The sequence below is a fragment of the Macaca thibetana genome, chromosome 15 (assembly GCF_024542745.1).
Source record: "Macaca thibetana thibetana isolate TM-01 chromosome 15, ASM2454274v1, whole genome shotgun sequence".
NCBI lineage: Eukaryota > Metazoa > Chordata > Mammalia > Primates > Cercopithecidae > Macaca > Macaca thibetana.
Genome location: NC_065592.1, coordinates 34,343,648 through 34,363,911, shown reverse-complemented (window position 1 = coordinate 34,363,911; position 20,264 = coordinate 34,343,648). Strand labels below are relative to the sequence as shown.

Genomic DNA, 20,264 nt, shown 5'->3' with positions numbered 1-20,264 from the left:
GGGACTTAATCTATTTTGAGTTTTTGAAAGTTAGCAAACATCCCAATACTCTCCAGTTTTCCATATATCATATAATTTGATATAAGAGGAAGTCAAGGTGGATCTTGGCTATTTGAGTAGGAGAAATGCTTGATAATACTTTTTATTATCCTGTGCATGGATTTGGACAATTGCCATTTCCATCTATTTTTTTTTTTTTTTTTGAGATGGAGTCTAGCCCTGTCGCCCAGGCTGGAATGCAGTGGCATGATCTGGGCTCACTGCAACCTCCGCCTCCCGGGTTCAAGCGATTCTCCTGCCTGAGCCTCCCAAGTAGCTGGGATTACAGGCACCCACCACCATGCCCAGCTAATTTTTGTATTTTTAGTAGATGCGGGGTTTCACTGTGTTGCCCAGGCTGGTCTTGAACTCCTGACTTCGTGCTCCGCCTGTCTCGGCCTCCCAAATTGCTGGGATTAGAATTGTGAGCCACCGCCTGCAGCCCCCCACCCCGCCACCTTTTTTTTAGATGGAGTTTCGCTCTTGTTGCCTAGGCTGGAGTGCAATGGTGCGATCTTGGCTCACGGCAACCTCTGCCTCCTAGGTTCAAGCGGTTCTCCTGCCTTAACCTCCTGAGTAGCTGGGACTACCAGCATGCGCCACCACGCCCTACTAATTTTGTATTTTTAGTAGACATGGGGGTTTCTCCATGTTAGATAGGCTGGTCTCGAACTCCCGACCTCAGGTGATCTGCCCGCCTTGGCACCTCCCAAAGTGCTGGGATTACAGGTGTGAGCCACCACGCCTGGTCGCCATTTCTATTTTTAAGAAGTTAAGATTCAGAGCAAAAATACTCACTGCTTATAAAAAGAGTTATTTAGTCAGGATTATAAGAAGGAACCTATCTTTGCCTTTATTTACCTGCAAAAAAGGTAAGCTGTAACTCATCTTTCTTGAGTCCTTCTTTTTTCTTTAGTAAGTCTTGTCACATGTTAGCATTGTTTGTTTCAGCCATGTGTTCTTTGTGTAAGCCTTGCTCAGTCTGCATGCCATTAGTGTTTTCAGCCTGCTTTGTATTGATAGCTTCTTACATTTCAGTGTTTATAATTGACAGCGCTGTTTAATAATAGTTCGGATCAAATTGAATGGTTGTTATTTCTATAACATAATGAGAAATCTTTTCAGAGGTTCCTTCTATGATTTCTAGTTTTAGTTTATGAAACATTTACAATATAAAATATTCGTTTCTCTTTTTTCTTTTTGTTTATATAGAAGTGGTACACCATCCCCAAAACGAACATCTGTAGGCTCCAGGCCACCAGCAGTAAGAGGCAGTAGAGATCGTTTTACTGGAGAATCGTACACGGTGCTGGGTAGGACAAAATATAATTGTTTTTCATTATCTCAGATTAAAGGCATCACAATCACACTGGTGGACTTTCCACTCAAAGTGGCTATCTGTATATTGAATAAATCTTTGCAAGAAGTTCCTCCCAATTGAAACCTAATTACTTTGGGGAGTTTTCAGATTGTCTTATTATTATTGATACTTTTAAAACTCTACTTCAGCTTACATAGTGTTCCCACATCTTTATATATATAAGCCGGGAGGAGGGATAGTAAGGAAGAAAACCTCTGAAACATTTTATATTCAGAAGAATATTACTAAACATAAAGGTAAAGTTAGAGCAGGTACTCAGCATTTAGTGTCTGTGTGTTAACATGATTATTCTTACAGGAAAAGTACTTGAATAAAAATTTTTGTGTCATTTTTTTGGGACGAGTGATAGGTAAAACTATGTGACTCATAAGGAAGAGAAAAGAGTCAAATCTACCTTTCTGATCTTTTGTAGGAGACACTGCTATTGAAAGTGGACAACATTATTGGGAGGTCAAGGCCCAGAAGGACTGTAAATCCTACAGTGTGGGAGTAGCATACAAAACGTTGGGGAAATTTGACCAATTGGGAAAGACAAACACTAGTTGGTGTATCCATGTCAACAACTGGCTACAAAACACATTTGCAGCAAAGCATAATAATAAAGTCAAAGCTTTGGATGTTACTGTTCCTGAAAAAATAGGTGTATTTTGTGATTTTGATGGGGGTAAGTTTATTTTCTTATAGGTTATTTCTTCATAGTTGCTTGCATTTCAGTACCTTTCACTGGTGATCATCTATACAGGATTTCCATTAGTATTGTGGTAAGGACATTTTGATCAGGTAGGCTTTTGATCATCATCAAAATCTCAGTTCTAGAATTGACTGGAATGGTATATGTGATGTCTGCCTGGAGCCCTACAAAATCTCTCATTTATACTATACTAAGTCTGAAAGATTTTGCTAATTTTAGTCTTCAGCACTAACATTTCTTCCGTCCATTTTAATTCCTTCCTTACCATGTTTTATTACCTACCTCTAAAGAGTGATAGTCAGAATTTTCTAGTTGAAGTAGACCTTAGAAATTACCTAACCCAGGATGAACACCCCATTTTACATGACATGATTATTACACATTGCATGCCTGTATGAAAACATCTCTTGTACTGTACTGCATAAATACACACCTACTATGTACCCACAAAAACTTGAAAACTTCGAGAAGATACCAGAGCCATATCTTCTACTATTCTAGTAAACATGAGCTATACAGCAATTATTTACTGTGCCAAACCACATCAAACTTGAAATGAATGGAATGTTCTTAATTTTCAAGTTGTATCTTTAAAGGTATTCTTCAGAATGACTTGTAATATCTTTACAGGGGCCAAAGGGGTTTCCCCTCAATATCAGAATTTCTTTACTTACAAAATTATTAACACATTGTAGTCTAATCCAAAAAAGAAAAGACATTACTCGATCTGCTACACAGTATGAAATTCTTATGACACTATCTCTGCAGGTAGTTGCCACTCCTGTGCCTGAAGAACTTTTAATGTGAAGTTTACTGTCTTAGAAAGCAGCCTGTTTCATTGTTGGACAGCTCTTGGTTAGAAGATTTTTCTTAAGTTGACTCACATTGTCTCCCTATAACTTCAGAAACTGTTTCTCTTAATTTTTCCCATCTGAATAAACACAGAATTATGTTTCCTCATTCATATTCACACGATAATCCTTATTTATGAAAAACTACAGGTACTAACATCGCTTTTCTTGCCCTGTTTTTCCAGACCATATATTCCGTTATTAGCTGCCCCTGTTAAAATTTAATTTTTCCAAGTCTTTATAATCTCCTATGGCTGTCTAGTATGTCAGTGTTTTTCTTAAAGGTTGGTTGTTAGAGTGGAACACATGACCTCTGACCAACAAAGGACAGTAATTTGGCTGTGCTATTTGTAATAGTATGACTTAGCACGCTGACCAATATTGAGCTTGTCCAAAAGATCTAATCCATTAGATCTTTTTTCATGGCATTATGTCAAATTGTCTTTTTCTTCTTTTATTAGGCAGTTTAGGATTTTGTTTTGTTGTTGTTGTTGTTGTTGTTAGGTTTTTTGTTTTTTTTTTTTTGAGACGGAGTCTTACTCTGTTGCTCAGGCTGGAGTGCAGTGGCTCAATCTCAGCTCACTGCAACCTCTGCCTCCCAGGTTCCAGCGATTCTCCTGCCTCAGCCTCCTGAGTAGCTGGGATTACAGGCACGTGCCACCATGCCTGGCTAATATTTGTATTTTTAGTAGAGATGGGGTTTCACCATGCTGGCCAGGCTGGTCTCAAACTCCTGACCTCAAGTGATCCACCTGCCTCAGCCTCCCAAATTGCAGGGATTACTGGCATGAGCCACCACGCCCAGCCAGTTTAGGGTTTTTAAAAATAACTCAATGTTATATATAATGCAAATGAAGACTATTACATTTATCCTTTTTTAGTTTCATCTTATTGATTTGGCCCAAATTTCCCCTCCTCTTAAAATCATCTAAACTTGATATTTATATTTTGGAAAAATTTTTAAGCTCATTGAATTAGTTATTTCATAAGCATATTCTCTACAGTTATCTAATGTATAATAATTTTGAAGATGACATAATATTGAACTAAAGTAATTCCCTAGATGTTTTTTTTCCAAGTTGACACTTAAACTAATACCAAATTTTATTATTTTAGTAGTATCATGCCCAAATAATTCTATGAGCTATCAATTAATTTACTCAAAAAAGGAGAAAAAGTAATTTTGGCTTGATTTATTTTTGGTGATGACATGTTAGCTTTGCTGTGTTTTTTGTTTTTTAACTTATTTGCCTTGAATCAGTTAAATCATTTTCCTCAGGATAAATGGCAAATTTATTAGCACACATTTTTTTTTTCTTTTTCAACTACCAAGGCAACATTTGCTTATCTTCTTTCTCCTTTCCCATACTCTGTGAGTCCACAAAGGCAGTAGTGAGATTTTAGTCTAGAGCATAACATATGGCAAGAGGAAGTTGTATTGTGGAATAGGATCAGATTCTGAGAGCCTGGAAAAATAATAATGGACTGGTCTTTAGTAGTAGGGAGGGGTGGTTCTGCATGTTTTAGAACACTATAGTCATAAGATAATCTAGTTTTAGAAATATTAGAGAGTCAGTGGTTAAAGATGGAAGAGCTTGAAAGCATAGTGAGCATAAGACTTTTCAGGAAGCAGTCTTCAAGTGGTGTAGAGCAGGACTGAGTCTCTTGTTAGCTATTAAACCCTTATTGCCTGGCTAGTGCTTTTCACATAGAAAGCCCTTAATAAGTGTTGAGTAACTGGCAACAAGCATCTGAGCAGTGGAGAATTAAGAATGGATTTGACAGTAGAATTCATAGGAGTTAGTAACTAAATACAGATCAGCTGAGGAGAGGCAGTTGAAGATGACTTTGAGGTTCCAGCCAGTGTGATCATTAGGATGACCGTGTCAACAGGATAGGGAACATAGAGTTTTGGGGGGAAATGAAATGCCAGCAGGATAACCATGTGGCATGTTTAGCAAGCATTTTGAAATTCATTGCTAGAATTCAGCAGTTAAGTAGAGCTGATGCTAAATATTTGAGACAGCATTACAGAATTGCTGTGGAAGACTGTATAGAACTATATATTTAAGCATTACTGTTCTGCTATTTACTCACATTGTGATCATATGTACTGTTCTGCTGTTTACCAACTTTGAGATCAAAGTACTGGGTACTTTACATACATTACCTCAATTAAATAACCTACATAATAGTGTGCATAAATACTAGTTTCCTTTATCTTCCTCTTTGGTGGTAGTTGATTTATTAAGGAAGCATTTTATAGAGAAAAGAGCGTGGACAAAGCAGCTACATTTAGAACAGGAAGAAAAGGAGGAGATGGCGAAGTTATCCCCATGGTTATGATACAAACCAAGGGAATGGTCATCAGAGAAGAGTTTCAAGAAGTGATAACAGTTGTAAGGAGGCCATTTGGTTGTACAGTTTAGGAGGTCAGACAGACAGCTTTTATTAGGGCATGATCCTATTGAAATATATACCGTGAGGTGATTTTAAAAATTAACAAAGCAGGTCAGGCATAGTGGCTCATGCTTGTAATCCTAGCACTTTGGGAGACTGCGGTGGAGAATTGCTTGAGCTCAGGAGTTCAAGACCAGCTTATACAAAATAACAAGACCCCGCCTCTATTAAAAAAATTAACAAAATTGAAGCAATGATAATTATACTGTGATTTCAGAAACTGGAGTATCAGTATGGCATCAGGTAGATAGAAGACAAGGTTTAACAGAGTACACCTTAAATGGTGATTAGGATTTGGGCAGAGAGGCTGGTTATGGGAAAAATAAGGAGGAAGAAATGGTCTTGGTTTACACTGGGCTAATGAAACCATTTGTTAAATACTGATCAAATAAGGAAATAGTTTGTAGTAAGTAAGTAGAATAGTGCCAGATTATAGAGGTATTATGGAGGTCTTGAAAACCAGGGGAAGAAAATTGGATTGGGCTTTTCCTTAAGCATTTGTCCTTATGATTTTCAAGTGGGAATAATTAATCCAGTCCTCAAAGTTTATAACAAAAATTAATGTCAACTTATATATTTTTTACATGATTATGCACTAGAATTAATTAAATGTTACAATTTTTGTATAATAAATTAGGCTTTTTTTCCTTCTTTTTTAGGTCAACTTTCATTCTATGATGCAAATTCAAAACAGTTGCTATATTCCTTTAAGACAAAATTTACTCAGCCAGTACTACCTGGTTTCATGGTTAGTATGTTTTATATTTTATATATACCTAACTTATATTTTACTTGGTTTGGCAACTTTAAGGAGAATATTCTATATTGTATATTTGGAGAAGGAGTATATTTTATTTTTTCTTCATATTCTTCTCCCTTTCCCCAACTCACCCTCTCCCAAATCTGTGATTGTTTTTATATATTTTTGGTATATTTTATTGAAGTTAATGTTAATACATGAAGTACACAAATCATAAATATGTAGTTTGATGATTTTTTTAAGACTGCACTCATGTATGTAACTAGCACCTAGAACATTACGAGAACCTCAGAAGCCCCCTCTAATGCCCATTTCCAGTCCCTAATGGCCCTTCTCCAGTGTTAACACTGTATTAACTTTTAATATCCTAAATTTACTTTTCTTCCTTTTCAGTTTTATATAAACAGAATCATACAGTATCTTTTTGACTGAACATTATGCTTGTGAGATTAATCCATATTCTATGTGGTTATAGTTCATTCATTCTCATAGCTGTATAGTTTTCCATTCTGTGACTGTATCAATTGATATATACATTTTAATTTAGTTGGATATGTGGGTGGTTTCCATTTGCGGGCTTATACATTTGCTATGAATGTTTTTGTTCATATCTTTTGATAAATGTATGTGTATATTTCCATTGAGTATATACCTATGATTGGAGTTGCTAGATCATATGGTGTATGTGTAATCAACTGTAAAACTGCCGGTTTTCCAAAATGGTTGGTTATGCTAATTTACAACTAGCAGTATGTGAGAATTTTAGTTCCTTCAAATCCTTGTCAACACTTGGTATTTAAAAAAAATGTATGCCCTTCTAGTGGATGATATATTACATTGTGGTTTTAATTTTCATTTCCTTGATTACTAGTGCGGTTGAGTACCTTTTTATATATTTGTTGACTATTTGGGTATATTCTTTTGTGAACTGGCTATTCAGATCTTTTGCTTGTATTTCTATTAGGTTGTCTTCCTGTTTCTTATGGGTTAATTTGTAGGATCTTCTTCACTCTGGCTTTCCTTTTTCCTTATTGGTATCATTTGATAAAAGTTAATTTTGTTCAGTTTATCAATTTTTTCATTTACAGTTAGCACTTTTTGTGTTCTGTTTAAGAAATCAGTATGCACCCCCAAGGTCATGAAAATATTCTTGTCTTCTAAAAGCTTTACCTTGTACATTTAGATATAGACTGCATTTACAATGCAAGTACAATGTAGGATTGATGTGTTTGGTATGAAGGATCTAGATACGTTCTTTAATTCCCCGTGGATATCCAGTTATTCCAGGACCATTTACTGACAAGATCATAGTGCACTGTCATCTTTGTACAATATTAGATTACTGTCTTTATGTGCTATGCTGAATATATGTATGCACACCACATAGCAATTACTTCCTATATAACTGCAGGTCTACTCAATTTCAGGCTGAAAGGAAACATTTATGTTTCTCCGCACAAAATGAAACATGGTTTTGAATTTATTTATTTAAGCAAATGTTACTGCTTCTTCCAACTCTTAACCTTCTGCAGTTTTTCATAGGTTAGGTTCCTGTAGGGAGTTCTGGGATCCAGTTAAAGTTACCATTACTTTGGCTAGAACTTTCCTTAAATTTGGGGGCTAACCTCTGTAAATCAAGATGGTATATTTCAAATGCAAACTTGGAATATTTTGCATGTATGTTCTTCTGTCATCACCCCTAACTGTAACTTGTCAACTATAAGGAGAAAGTTTTCAGAGTATGAGTGGGTTGAAAATACAGTGCTTTTAAATCTCATTATCCGTAATAATTATTCCAGATACTTTAATCTCTTAAGTTTAAAACAATGCTAATAACCAGGACACCTATGTTTATATTAAAAGTAAGTTATTAGTGACTAAAGTTATTGCTCATGGAAACATAAAGATATTAGAAGGGTTGTTTCTTTATCCTTTTTTTTTTTTTAAACTTTGTACAAATCTCTGCCTTATTATGCATTTTTGGCTATTTTTCCAAACTGGTCCGTCAAGGATGAATTGTTTACCATGTGGAATGCAGAAAACTTTTTTCCAAGTCTTAGGTGTGCTTTTATAAAGAGTAGATTTACTTTTAATTTGAATCTATCTCATGTATGTATGTGCTGAGTTTATTGTTTTATATTCCAAATAATACTCTAATTATATTAGTGTCATAAGATACTGCAAGAAATTATTTTAAACTTGTTAAAAAAAATTTTCCTTCATTGAAGGCTTGCTTTTATTAACTACGTTAATGCCTGTTAAATGTTTTGTGTACAAGATTAATTTTTAAGTCAGTTTTATTGAATTTATAGTATGGTGCAGTTCTGTGGGTTTTAGCAAATGCCTACAGTTGTATAATCACCACCATAATCAAGATATAGAACATTTCCATCACCCTAGAAAATTCCTTTATGTTCTTTTATAGTGGACCCTTCCACACAACCAGCCCTAGCTATCAGTAACCAGTTCATAGGCCCTGTAGTTGTGCCTTTTCCAGAACATCATATAAATAGAATTGTTTGGTATGTAGCCTTTTGATTCTGTACCATGCTGCATTTGAAATTCATCCATGTTGTTGTGGTGTCAGTATTCTCCTCTTTTTCATTGCTGAGTAGTGTTTCATATATGTATGTGTCACAGTTTATTCATTCATTCACCAGTTGAAAGACACTTGGGTTTTTCCCAGTTTTGGGCAGTTATGAATAAAATCACTATAAACATTTACATACGGGATTTTCCCTTGTGTAAATACCTAAGAGCAGTAATACAGTTGCTGTATCACATTGAAAGTCTATGTTTAACTTCATAGGGAACTTCCAAAATGTTTTCCAAAGTGGCTGTACCATTTTTTGCCTTCCTATCAGTGATATGAGAATTGGTCATATCCTTGCCATTATTTGGTATTACCAGATTTTTGTTGTTGTTAAGCCATTTTAATAGGTGTGTAGTGGTATGTCATTGTGTTTTTATTTGTACTTTCCTAATGACAAATGATGTTTCATGTGCTTATTTGCCATTCATATAATTTATTTCAAGTATCTGTTAAAATTTTTTGCTTACTTTTAAGGACTTGTTTTCTTATTTTTTTATATTTTACTTTATTTTTAAGACAGGGTCGTGCTGTGTCACCCAGGCTAGAGTACAGTGGTGCGATCACAGCTCACTGCAGTCACAACTGCCTGGGCTCAAGTGATCCTCCGACGTTAGCCTGGGATTACAGGTGCCCACCACCACACCCGGCTATTTAAAAAATGTTTCTTGTGCAGATGGAGTTTTGCCATGTTGCCCAGGCTGGTCTCGAAGTCCTGGGCTCAAATGATCTGCCAGCCTTGGCCCCCCAAAGTCCTGGGATTGCAGGCATGAGCCACCGCACCTGGCCTGGTTTTCCTATTTTTAAGAGTTCTTTGTACAGTTTGGATGTGAATCCTTTATCAGATATATGCTTTGCAAATATTTTCTCCTGGTTTATGGTTTGCATTTTCATTTTCTGAACATTTCAAAGAGAAGTTTTTCATTTTGACATGAAGTCCAATTTAGTAATTTTTTTCCCTATTATGGGTAATGCTTTGCCTAACTCAAGGTCACAAAGGTTTTATGTTTTCTTCTTGATTTCCCTTTGCATCTTCATGCTAGATATTTTGAGTAAATATTTTTCTAAATCATTTAAATAATTCCCAAAAAATAATATAGTAGTTTTATAATCAGAAAGTTGCTTTGTATTTTGGGAGTTATCATTACTGTGCCTGATAGTTTTGGAAATTTATAATGTTAATTATATAATTACAAATTTCACAGTTCTGTAGATTCTTTAGTACAATAATCTAGTTACTTAGTAGATACTGAACACTTAAGGATATAATTGAAGGTGATGATACTTAACTTCTGGAATTTCCCTTGCTTTAAGCTTGTGTCTATTATTAATTCATACCTGGTAGTTGATGATAGTGTCAATGATCCATATTTTCATATTTTAATTCTTTTGACTGTGTCCCAAATCTTATTTCTCACTCTATTGAATCATAGCTGCTCTGTTCACAAGCAAAGCAGTTTTAACTTTCACAAAGTCATTCACATTTATGATAAGTAATAGAACATGGGAAGTGCATCTGGATATTGGGATTTGTATTTTTGTCAGGAGTCCTTCTTAATTATAAAAGAGTTCTTACTGTTAACACAGTAGGGAAGAAAACTGGATTTTACTGTTAATAGAGGGGTGTTAGATTTTTATAATCTCAGGCCATATCTCATTATCAAAACCAAAAGCATAACTGGGAAGTAAGTTGGTGCTTTGTATGCTTCCCTTGGTTGTGAAAGTTAGCATCAGTAATGACAGGTAATATCTTTTGCCTAGATTAAGCCAATTAAGTTTCTCAATTTCTGCAGCCCTGAGTTCCCTCTCTTGGGTGCAACTTCAGTTGGTTCTGCTACCACCAAGACCTCCTCTGGCCTCTGTGGTTCTAAAATAATTCTGATTTAGTCTTTCCATTTCCCCTCAGCTGAAATACGGTGGTTATCTGTTTGAGAATGATTGATGTTCATATGTGTGACATTTTACCTTTGAAATAGAAATGTAAAAATCACTGAAGTTCTAATCTGATTTGAAATCTGACAGGTTTTTTTTGTCTTTTCTTAGGTATGGTGTGGTGGACTTTCTTTGAGTACTGGGATGCAGGTTCCAAGTGCTGTGAGAACCCTTCAGAAAAGTGAAAATGGAATGACTGGTTCGGCTAGTAGCCTGAACAATATTGTTACTCAATAGTGTCTACTCAGAATACGTTTACCCTCCCTCTTGATTGGGTGGCCTTTTCTGTGCAGTTATTAATCACAGGAATTTGTGAGTAGTGAAAATCAGGTTTGCTGTGTTCTGCTTTGAGGCCTGGAATCTGTTATCATTAAACACCTAGTTCGAAGCATTTGCAGGAACCTACTGTACAGTATCATAGAAGCAAGCAGATACCAAGCAAAAAACTGATGATTGAAGAGTAAATGGGGGAAAAGGCAGTGTTTAATTAACATAAAAACTCATTTTTGTATTTCTTGGATTACTTTGACTCTTTTAATGTTTAACTACATATAGTAACCCTAAGGCCTGGGGAGAAAAGCTTTTAAATCTTGCCTTCTTTCTTCTGTATTTTGTCTTTTTAAAATCTCATTACTATCTATTATTTAGTTCTAACACAGAAGCTTTAAAAATACATAGTCATCTAAGGTTTTCTAAAAATTGAAATCATATGTTGGGAATGATAAAAAGGTTTTCAAATGGTTTATTTTTCCTCTTTTATAAATAAGTTTTACAAAATTATCCTCTTTTGTTTATTGACTAGGTTGTATATAATTTTCTTTTTTCCAAAATACTGTGATAAGAAATTTCTTGACACAACAGCTTAAAATCACCCAAATTTCAGTTTTTTACCTAGTGCACTAACAATGGCAAGGGGGGTATTCTTTATATGTTGCCTTGTTTAACTACAGTTCTTTTCATTCCATCACTTTACGTGATGGGTAAGAGTTTTAAAGCCTTATATTTTTTGATTTTGTTGTCTAGTTTAATCCTACTTTTAATAGTTGTGTTTGGTAAAATTCCCACTTGAATGTGGCACTGATAATAATTATGCTGATTTTTAACATCTCTAATAGGAATGAAAGTTTATTAAAGTTACACAGAAGACTGAAAAACATATATCACTTAATTTTTATCTAAGAAGGATAGGTTATAAAGGAGGTACCCAAATACTCAAATAATGTATATATTCTTTTTCATAACATATGGAATGCTTTAAGCAATTGTTTTGGAAAAAATCTGAGTATCTTTGACTTAATTGGCACATGAGTTTTTCAAGCAGCCATTCATTCAGAGGTTTGTTTACTCTCAGTCCTTTTGCTACATTCACTTTCTTTTTAAAGAAATGTTAATTATTACAAAAATTGACATAAATGTCTTTCCCAAACTTGGGGTAAAACCCATGGTTAAGTGGAACATAACTATTCTTAAAAAGTCAATTATAATTTGTAACTCACATCCTTTGAGCTAAACTAAGTTAAAATTACAGTATTTAATAATTTCTTGGGCATTTTTAAGAGGTCTGAATTTGTATTTTTCTTAATTTTTGAAACTTTTCATTTCTCTTGTTGACTTTTTTTCATTCTCATTTAAAATATATTGTGTTATGATAACCAACCGTCTTCCAAGGAGTGACCATTACGGCCTACATTTGAGTTGCTTTCTACATAAAGACCTGTGTAACAGTGTTAATAACAGCTCATTCTCTCTAAAAATTCACTGCTGATAGGATATTTTGTTCCCTTGATAAAACAAATGTAAATGAGGAATTTTATTTGAATTGGAATATTGTTTTTCCAGAGGACGTTCATATCTGCACTATTATCTGATGACATGTTGGTAACTTTAAAGACTGCAAGGCAATTTAGAGAATGAGTAAGCCAATACATAGTCTTTTGATTCTCCAAAGAAATATAATTTTGGTTTTTGTTCCTCAGAGAGGAACAAAATTTTGAAAGAAAGAAATTTTCAGATGTTCTGTTCACTACAGAGGGCCTATTCCAGGATCTAAATAAATGGGAATTTATAATTCCCTTCATAGACTCAAACCTGAAAGCAGAAATTTTTAGTAGTTGAGTTGCTTTAAGTGAATTTTAGCAAATATGACACAGAAAAGGTCAGATGCTGTTGTATAAAATTTTTTATGACTGTGTCTTATATAATTCTTTCTTCTTATTAATTCAGTGCCTTTTTCCTCTAAGCATACTCTTGGTCCATGCTCCATGCAGTGTCAACTGATGTTTAAGCTACAGAGCACTGCTACAGTGGTGAGGGCCCTCTGTTGCAGGGGCATGGGGAAAAGCATATATGAATCGGGCTGGAGGAGTGTACATGATTCTCGTGTTCATGTTGTCATTTGAAACTCTTCACATAAAATTTTCTAATATTCATTTGGAAAACCTCTCCGCTGGAGAGGTTTCATCTCTGAGAGGTTTTGTAGTAATAGTGTAAGTTCAGTAAATCCAGAGTACAAATTCTCATCACATGTATTACTTGATATTAAATTTTGCAATTATTACTTCAAAATAAGAATCTGAGGATTTCTTCTTACTGGCCTTCTTAAAGGTCTCTAAAATTAAAGAACAAAATGTGTTTTTTTGTTTAAGATGTTTTTAGTTTATTTGTTGTTAAGTTAAACTGGAGAAAGCATCATCCTCATTTTCAAACTGAAAACTAATCAAATATAGTGCCTATTTAGTCTCAAAATAAGGTAACTATTAACTGGATTATAATATATAATATTCTTATTGACATTTGAATTTTAAAATGTTGAGCTCTTGCTCAATTTAATACATTGGAAAAAGTATTAAATCCTTTGAAACATCTTTTGTTGCTTACTTAGTTTTTGTTTCCACAGGTCAAACATGATTGCTTCCTATAAAAGAAATGCATGAGAGGTTGACTATAATGGATATATCACAGGTGTAAAACAGTTGTTTTATAAAAACATGCATTTAGTATGGATTTCTCTTTTAGCAACTGAATTCCAAACCAGTTTTATTAAGCTGGATATAGAAATGAAGGAGCTGCCTTAAGCACTTTAGAAAAAGAATTTTTTTACAATTCATTTTGACTTTCATGGCTGACCATGTCACATTATGTCTTTAAATTTTGGTAAATATGTAGATACTAAGCATTAATAACTAATGCACTCAGAAATTTAATACACAGCAATTCTTTGAATGTTCCAGGTATAGGTAAACTAATTGAAAGTATTAAGGACATGCCTGTCTATACATGGGTTTCATTGATGGCATCTGTATCATCTTGACAAATCGTGAACTGCTGCTGTATAGCTAGACTTTGCATATTTACTCTGTTCTGCAAACAGTAATTTTCCCCTATGTTATGAAAAGAGACATATTGGCTTGCTTTAATTTATTTATGAAATTAAAGCATGAATAATATGTGTAATTTGAATTTTTTGTGACTGATCCTTGGCAGTATAAATGATAAAAGTAAATGTAATGGAATCTTTTAATTAGGCTAAGATACGCTATTTCATAACTTACGTAGAATGATTAATTTTTATCTATATACTTTGTCCATAAAATTATAATTGTTTATGTAATTTTATTGTTTCTTATGGAAACAATTGGAAAAGTATATGGAAAATGATTATTTCAAATAATATTTATTTAAAGAGGAAAGTGTAGACGTCTTACTATAAAATATGTGATTCCAGGCTTAAGAAATTGATTATATTTTTAAAAAATTATTTTTTTAAAAATGTAATTTGTTTTTAAAAGATCAGTCTCCATTCATTGACTAATTGATACAGCAAATATTTGAGTGTTCTTATGGCAGTAAAAATGTGATTACTTTATATGTACATTAACCAAAACCAGTGAAGTTTGATGGACTGTGCGTATAGTTTTGCAGCTTTTGAGTAGTGTGACAGAGTTTGCCTCTTAAAAATGTTTTGCTAATAAGTCAGAAGTTTAAAATGTGTTGTAGTTTGCTAAAAAAAAAATCAAATTAACTGCATATTAAATGGTTCACTTTTATATAGTCACATGTAATGGGTCTGAAAAAGTTTCTTCTTTGATTTTGTAGTTACTCTAGATACATTCTTTTAGGGAAGTGTATGGTCAACATAAATTTACTCAATATACAGATAACCACAAAGTTGTTATTTTTAACCAAAATATACATTTCATAATGTTGACAGTGGAGTATTATAAGAGATCATGAATGTTTCCTTAATTATCACGGCAAGATTACCTCACGTTCGGTATAGTTTAGTTTTGTGTGTATCTTACAGTATGCATGTTCTGCAATTATTTGTGATCCTGATATGTCACATATAATAGCTTTGTTACCTGGAGTATTTGATAAACCGAAGCAGTCTAAGCATTTCGAATTAGTTGGAGTTTAAATGGATTACATTTGGTGTATGTTGTCTTCATTGAAAAGATATTGTTGGATATGCCATATCAAAGTTAGCATTGACTTATAAATAAATACCAGAATTTGCCAGAGTACACTTTTCTCTTCACATGACTCAATTATTAAATAAAAGAAGATTTGTTATTTCTGGGTCAATATAAGCTACTGACTTCTGATGCATAATCAATTAAGATATGTGAGTTTAAACTGGTATCTTTTCTTAGTGGTACCCATTCAATGTAAGCTGATCCATGGGAATGGACATGTAGAGGATTTCACAGCATGTAGAGCAGAAGGCAGGTGAATGTGTTTGCTTTGGCTTGGAGCTTATTAAGTTTTGACTAGGGTTAAAATAAGTCAAATAGTAAGTGGTAAAACACATTTTTGTTAGTATTGGAACTTTTTGGAGAACATAAGGACTATGAGAATGCATAACTTTTTTTTTTTTTTTAACATTTCCTTTATATCTAAGGTACCAAAGCACTGAGTCTAATTTACCTATTAAGGGAGACTCTTTAAAATCAACTTTATAACTAATTCATACTATAAGACAGATAATAGCTAAAATTTTGGAATAATTTATATTAAAAGCCACAAGTCTTAAAAATCCCTGGATGTGATATCAAAAAGGATCTTGGCTTCTTTTTTGAAGTATTTAAAATTAATCACCTTAGCTCTACCATATACTAGATCTGTGACCGCTACATAAATTGTTTATCATCTTTGGGTCTCTATTGCCTTATTTATAAAATAAGTGTAAGTTGTTCAGCCTACCTCACAGGGCTGTTGTGAGGAAATACAATGAAATGGAGTATATGAACTTGCTTCAGCAACAGCAAAGTGCTATGTAAATGTAAAGTGTTCTTTTTAGCTAATAATGGATTTAAGTGTTTGGATAATTCTAGATGCATTTACTTTGATAAAGTGTGTGCTTAAAGTGGTATCACCAGTGATTTCAAACATGATTTTAAAAAAATCAAAGAAAACCCCAATTAAAATGCTCTTTAATATTCATTTAATTTGTGCATGACTTGTGGCCTTTTTATATTTTCTCAAGCCTATTACTCTAGAGCTGTAAAAGCTCTTTTCACAGCATTGGTGTGTCAGTGTAGAATAGTGGCATAAATAAATGAATTAAGCTACATTTCCATGCAGGCATTTGCACTTTGAAGTTTGGGCTGCCCAGTGCCACATGCAAAGAGTGAATTTGGTCTAAACAGTTCTTTCCAAACAACCAAATGACTGGGCAGTTTGTTGTCACTGGATAAATGATATAAAATGTAACCACTGAACATTTGACAACTTTGTTGCATTGTCATTTTTTTAAAAAGATGAAGCATTTCAAAATCTTGTTAACCTGGATATCTCTTGGTATCTCTCCTGACATACTTGTTTTGCTTTAAATTGGATTAAATGGTTTACAGGTTACCTGAATCTACAGATTTAGTATGTCTATTATCTGGACATGGTTTTGCTATGCAGTTGTGATAATAAAAATTCTAATTCCTCAGGTTTGGCCTTTAAGTTATGGCTGAAGACCTTTAATGAACTACAAATGATGTACTCAGTGCTGCACAATAGTGTTTTAAGAAGCACATGGCCTCATTTTCCTTAGAAACAAGACAAAGCCTTTTTAAAATGTTTTTTTTTTCCACTTTAAAATAGGGTATTCAAAGTGGAGTAACTTGTATTTTGAAATGATTTTGTGTTCTGTATAGAATGTCCCAGTTAAGATTTTACAGAAGCACCTGGAATATCTCATTAAAAATTTAAAAACTCTTTTCCTGCTCTCTTTTGCTTCATTGTTTGATTTTATTAACTTTTATTTAAGTATAAATACAATATGCTGTTGGGGAAGAGAATATAAAAAAAGTCATAGTTCCTTTGCCTAAAAAGCTTAACATTTTAGAGCACTACTGTTCAACAGAATTTTATGCAATTATGAAAAGTTATTTGTGCAGTCCAATACAGTAGTGACTGGCCATAGGCAGCTACTGAGCCCTTTATATGTGGCTACATAGAGTTGCATATTGCTAGTAGCCACTGTTTTGAACAGTGTACCTACAGATGGAAAATGAAACATGCTATGTAAGTAAGTATAATGTAACTTAAGAATTTGGTTTCTTTGGATCTTGCCACATGTTGGGTTACATTTTGGTAGATGGTAAGGTAACTAAGAGTCAGAATCAGAACCTAAACCTTTTAAAAATCCTTTTTCTAACTTGAAAACAGTTTAGAAGAAAAAAAATCAGTGAGACTGGAACTTCTATAACTAAGAAGTTATGTAAGAAGAATGAAAGGAGACTGGATAGTCTTGAGTCACAGGAAGAAGAATGGACTAAGATTGATCGAGAAACCACTGTAGAAGATGGAGAGTGAATGGGTGCAGCATTTCTGGAGAACAGTTTTAGCAATATTAAGATTTTTAAATGCACATACTCCTTAATTTCCTTTATAAGTATTTCTCTTACATATGTACTCACAAAAAAAGCCAATGTTAATTGCAGCATTACCATAGCTAATAGTAGCAACCTAGTTATTAATTGAAGACCTACAAATTTGGATGACCTTGGAGGTAAATTCCTTTTCCTTTTTTGATAGCAAGGTACAGAACTGGTTCAAAAGGCCTAAGTTGCCTCAGCAAAGGAATGTGATAACAATTTTTAAGGCTCCCTTTTCTAACTTGCTGCACCAGCAAACTACCATTATTAAGTAGTGATCTAGCTATTACATATTCTGCACATTCCCCTCCCCAATAAATGTTCTAAATATATAGACCATTATGACAATTGGCTTAATTAGAGCCTTTTCCTTGGTATACCAGTTCAATTGTGCCTGGCTGGGAGTTCTGTGGCATAAGAGCTCAGGATATTATGTGCACTCTACTTTTCTGTCCAAGCTTTTCCTTATACACTTAAACTGCATGGTATTTGTATTTATTTATTTATTTTTGCACAAGGTCAGCACAACAGCAGATGGTTGGATTGTGGTATTTCCATGTGATCCTACACAGCTGTTAAAGGATATGCTGTTAATGGAAGTGCGTTCATGATATGATTAAACAGAAAAAAGTCATCCAGCAATATATAAAGTACGATATATTATAGAGTACAATATATAGATTTGTATATATAGAGTACAATATATAGAGTACGATATGCATACACGCACCGGTGTGTGCATGCACTTATACTTGGGTAAGAGGGGACCCTGACCTGATACCCACACACTCTTGCTGTGCTTCTCTTCGTGGGATGAAAAATTGAGGAGCCAAGGGATTATGCCTACTTGAATGCATGTTTCTTTACCCACTTCTATACTACGTTATTGAAATAGTCTTTCATTGTCTGAGATAACACGTGGAGTTCTTGTCCTACCTCCAAGACGATTATGGAGCACGGACAGAGGTGAGGTTAGAGCGAAAGGGTGAAAGAAGAAAGCTCTCTGCCAGCAGAGAGGGGATCCCGAATGGTCATACCCACCATGAGCCTGGGGTCCAGGGTTTTTATGGACGAAGGGGAAGGAATGTGCTTATTCCGCGGGCTGTCTTGGAGAATGCGTGACGGCTTGGCCTGGGGCCAGTCAGGAGGTGAAATGATGATTCATAGATGCTGCTTAGCTTGGCCCAGGACCTATCAGAAGCTGAAGTGAAAGTTTGGCCGAGGACCAATTGGGCTAAGGTGGACATCGCAGCTGTACTAATAGTCCTAACAAAGGAAAGTAGAGCGCCCACCGGAACCTATCAGAGCCCACTGTGCCCGTGCCTACAAAAGGAGAAGAAACTTTTCCTGGGAACCTGCTGACTGTATACAAAGGACAAAGGCATTTCTATGCCAGGCCTTGTTCCCTTATCTGAGTGAGCTGGAGGTTTGTGTAAGTTTTTATCCAAATGGGCCGTAGGTTTTTCCATCTGTGCAGTCGTGGGCATGTCTCCAGGCCCAACATCCTGTGCTAGTTCCCTTATTGGTGCCTGCAGCTTTTTTCCCAGGCTGCTTTTTATGTTATCCGGGATGAGGCACTGACCCATGGGCCAGGGGCTCTCCAGGACCCTTCTCTTGTTACCTACCTAAGGCAAGCTAACTAACAGGATCCCCACACTCTTGCTGTGTCTCTGTCTGTGGGATGAAAAACTGAAGAGCCAAGGGATGCCTACTTGGAATCCATGTTCCTTTACCCACAGAATTCTATACTATGTTATCAGCCAGGACCCCAGAATTCCTTGCCTCATCAGCCTGAAGCTTGCCCCCAGGATATGTGCAGCCCTTTTGTCCAAGTCCATCCTGACAAAAGACTACTACAGATGTATATACCCCGATGGCTGGCAGTTTGTGGGAAGTACAGATGAAGCTTGGATGTGCAGACTGAGTTGTCCACATGCATGCCTGATAGGCCCCTCTGGCAGGCTTAAGCTAGAAGTAAAAAGAGACCCAGGGGATCAGGGAAGGGCAGGCCAACCCTAATGTCACTTTCTAGTACACGTCTGAAGAATCTGTGAATTGCATATTTGAACCTAGATTTCTGTTCCTTGAGAAGAAATACGTGTTAAAGTAGAAGAGTATAACATTTTATTTGTTGGTTAACGCTCAGCTATTTAGACACTGAAAATGTGTCAGGGTTGGCTTTCATTTGTATTCTTGGCCCAGACCCTACAAATGTTAGGAGTGGGCCAGGATCCTTGCTTGTGTGCACAGCTGAGTGGTTTATAGAACATGAATATTTACTTGTAAGAGAGGCTGTTTTTATGCATCCTTGTACCCCCCATCTTTCAACTGTATTTGCTAACCAGGTTAAAGCATACTGACTGACGTTTGCCATGAGCTGAGGGCTCACATCTGACCTTTCAGTATGCTTGATAAGTAACACTGCTACCCATTGAGTTGTATATTTACAATATTTACAACTCTCTATATATATATATTTACAATATATACAACAATATTTACAATATTTACAACTCAGTTATGTTTGTTCCGAAACCTGCTTATGCAGGTGGTAGGCACTGTTGTAGTCATATAAGTATGTAAACCAATTATATAAATATATAAACCAATATAAATATGAAATGAGTATGAAAAGATACTTATAAGTAGGGGAACCATTAGAGATGAAGAGTTTAAAAAGTTGCCAAATTA

The 20,264-nt window shown here is 34.9% G+C and overlaps 1 protein-coding gene across 5 annotated transcripts in view; it reads left to right on the top strand.

Annotated features, from left to right (window-relative positions):
• Nucleotides 1-16,911, top strand: part of FSD1L (fibronectin type III and SPRY domain containing 1 like) — an 89,820-nt gene extending 72,909 nt beyond the window's left edge. For 4 of the 5 annotated variants that reach the window (XM_050761845.1, XM_050761849.1, XM_050761847.1 and 1 more), the window contains 4 exons: nt 1,252-1,352; nt 1,833-2,084; nt 6,082-6,170; nt 10,816-16,911. In XM_050761845.1, coding sequence (XP_050617802.1) covers nt 1,252-1,352; nt 1,833-2,084; nt 6,082-6,170; nt 10,816-10,941 — 568 coding nt within the window. In that variant the 3' untranslated portion in view covers nt 10,942-16,911. The remainder of the gene's footprint in view (nt 1-1,251; nt 1,353-1,832; nt 2,085-6,081; nt 6,171-10,815) is intronic. The other variant, XM_050761848.1, reaches the window with a different exon arrangement.
• The last annotated feature ends 3,353 nt before the right edge of the window (nt 16,912-20,264 follow it).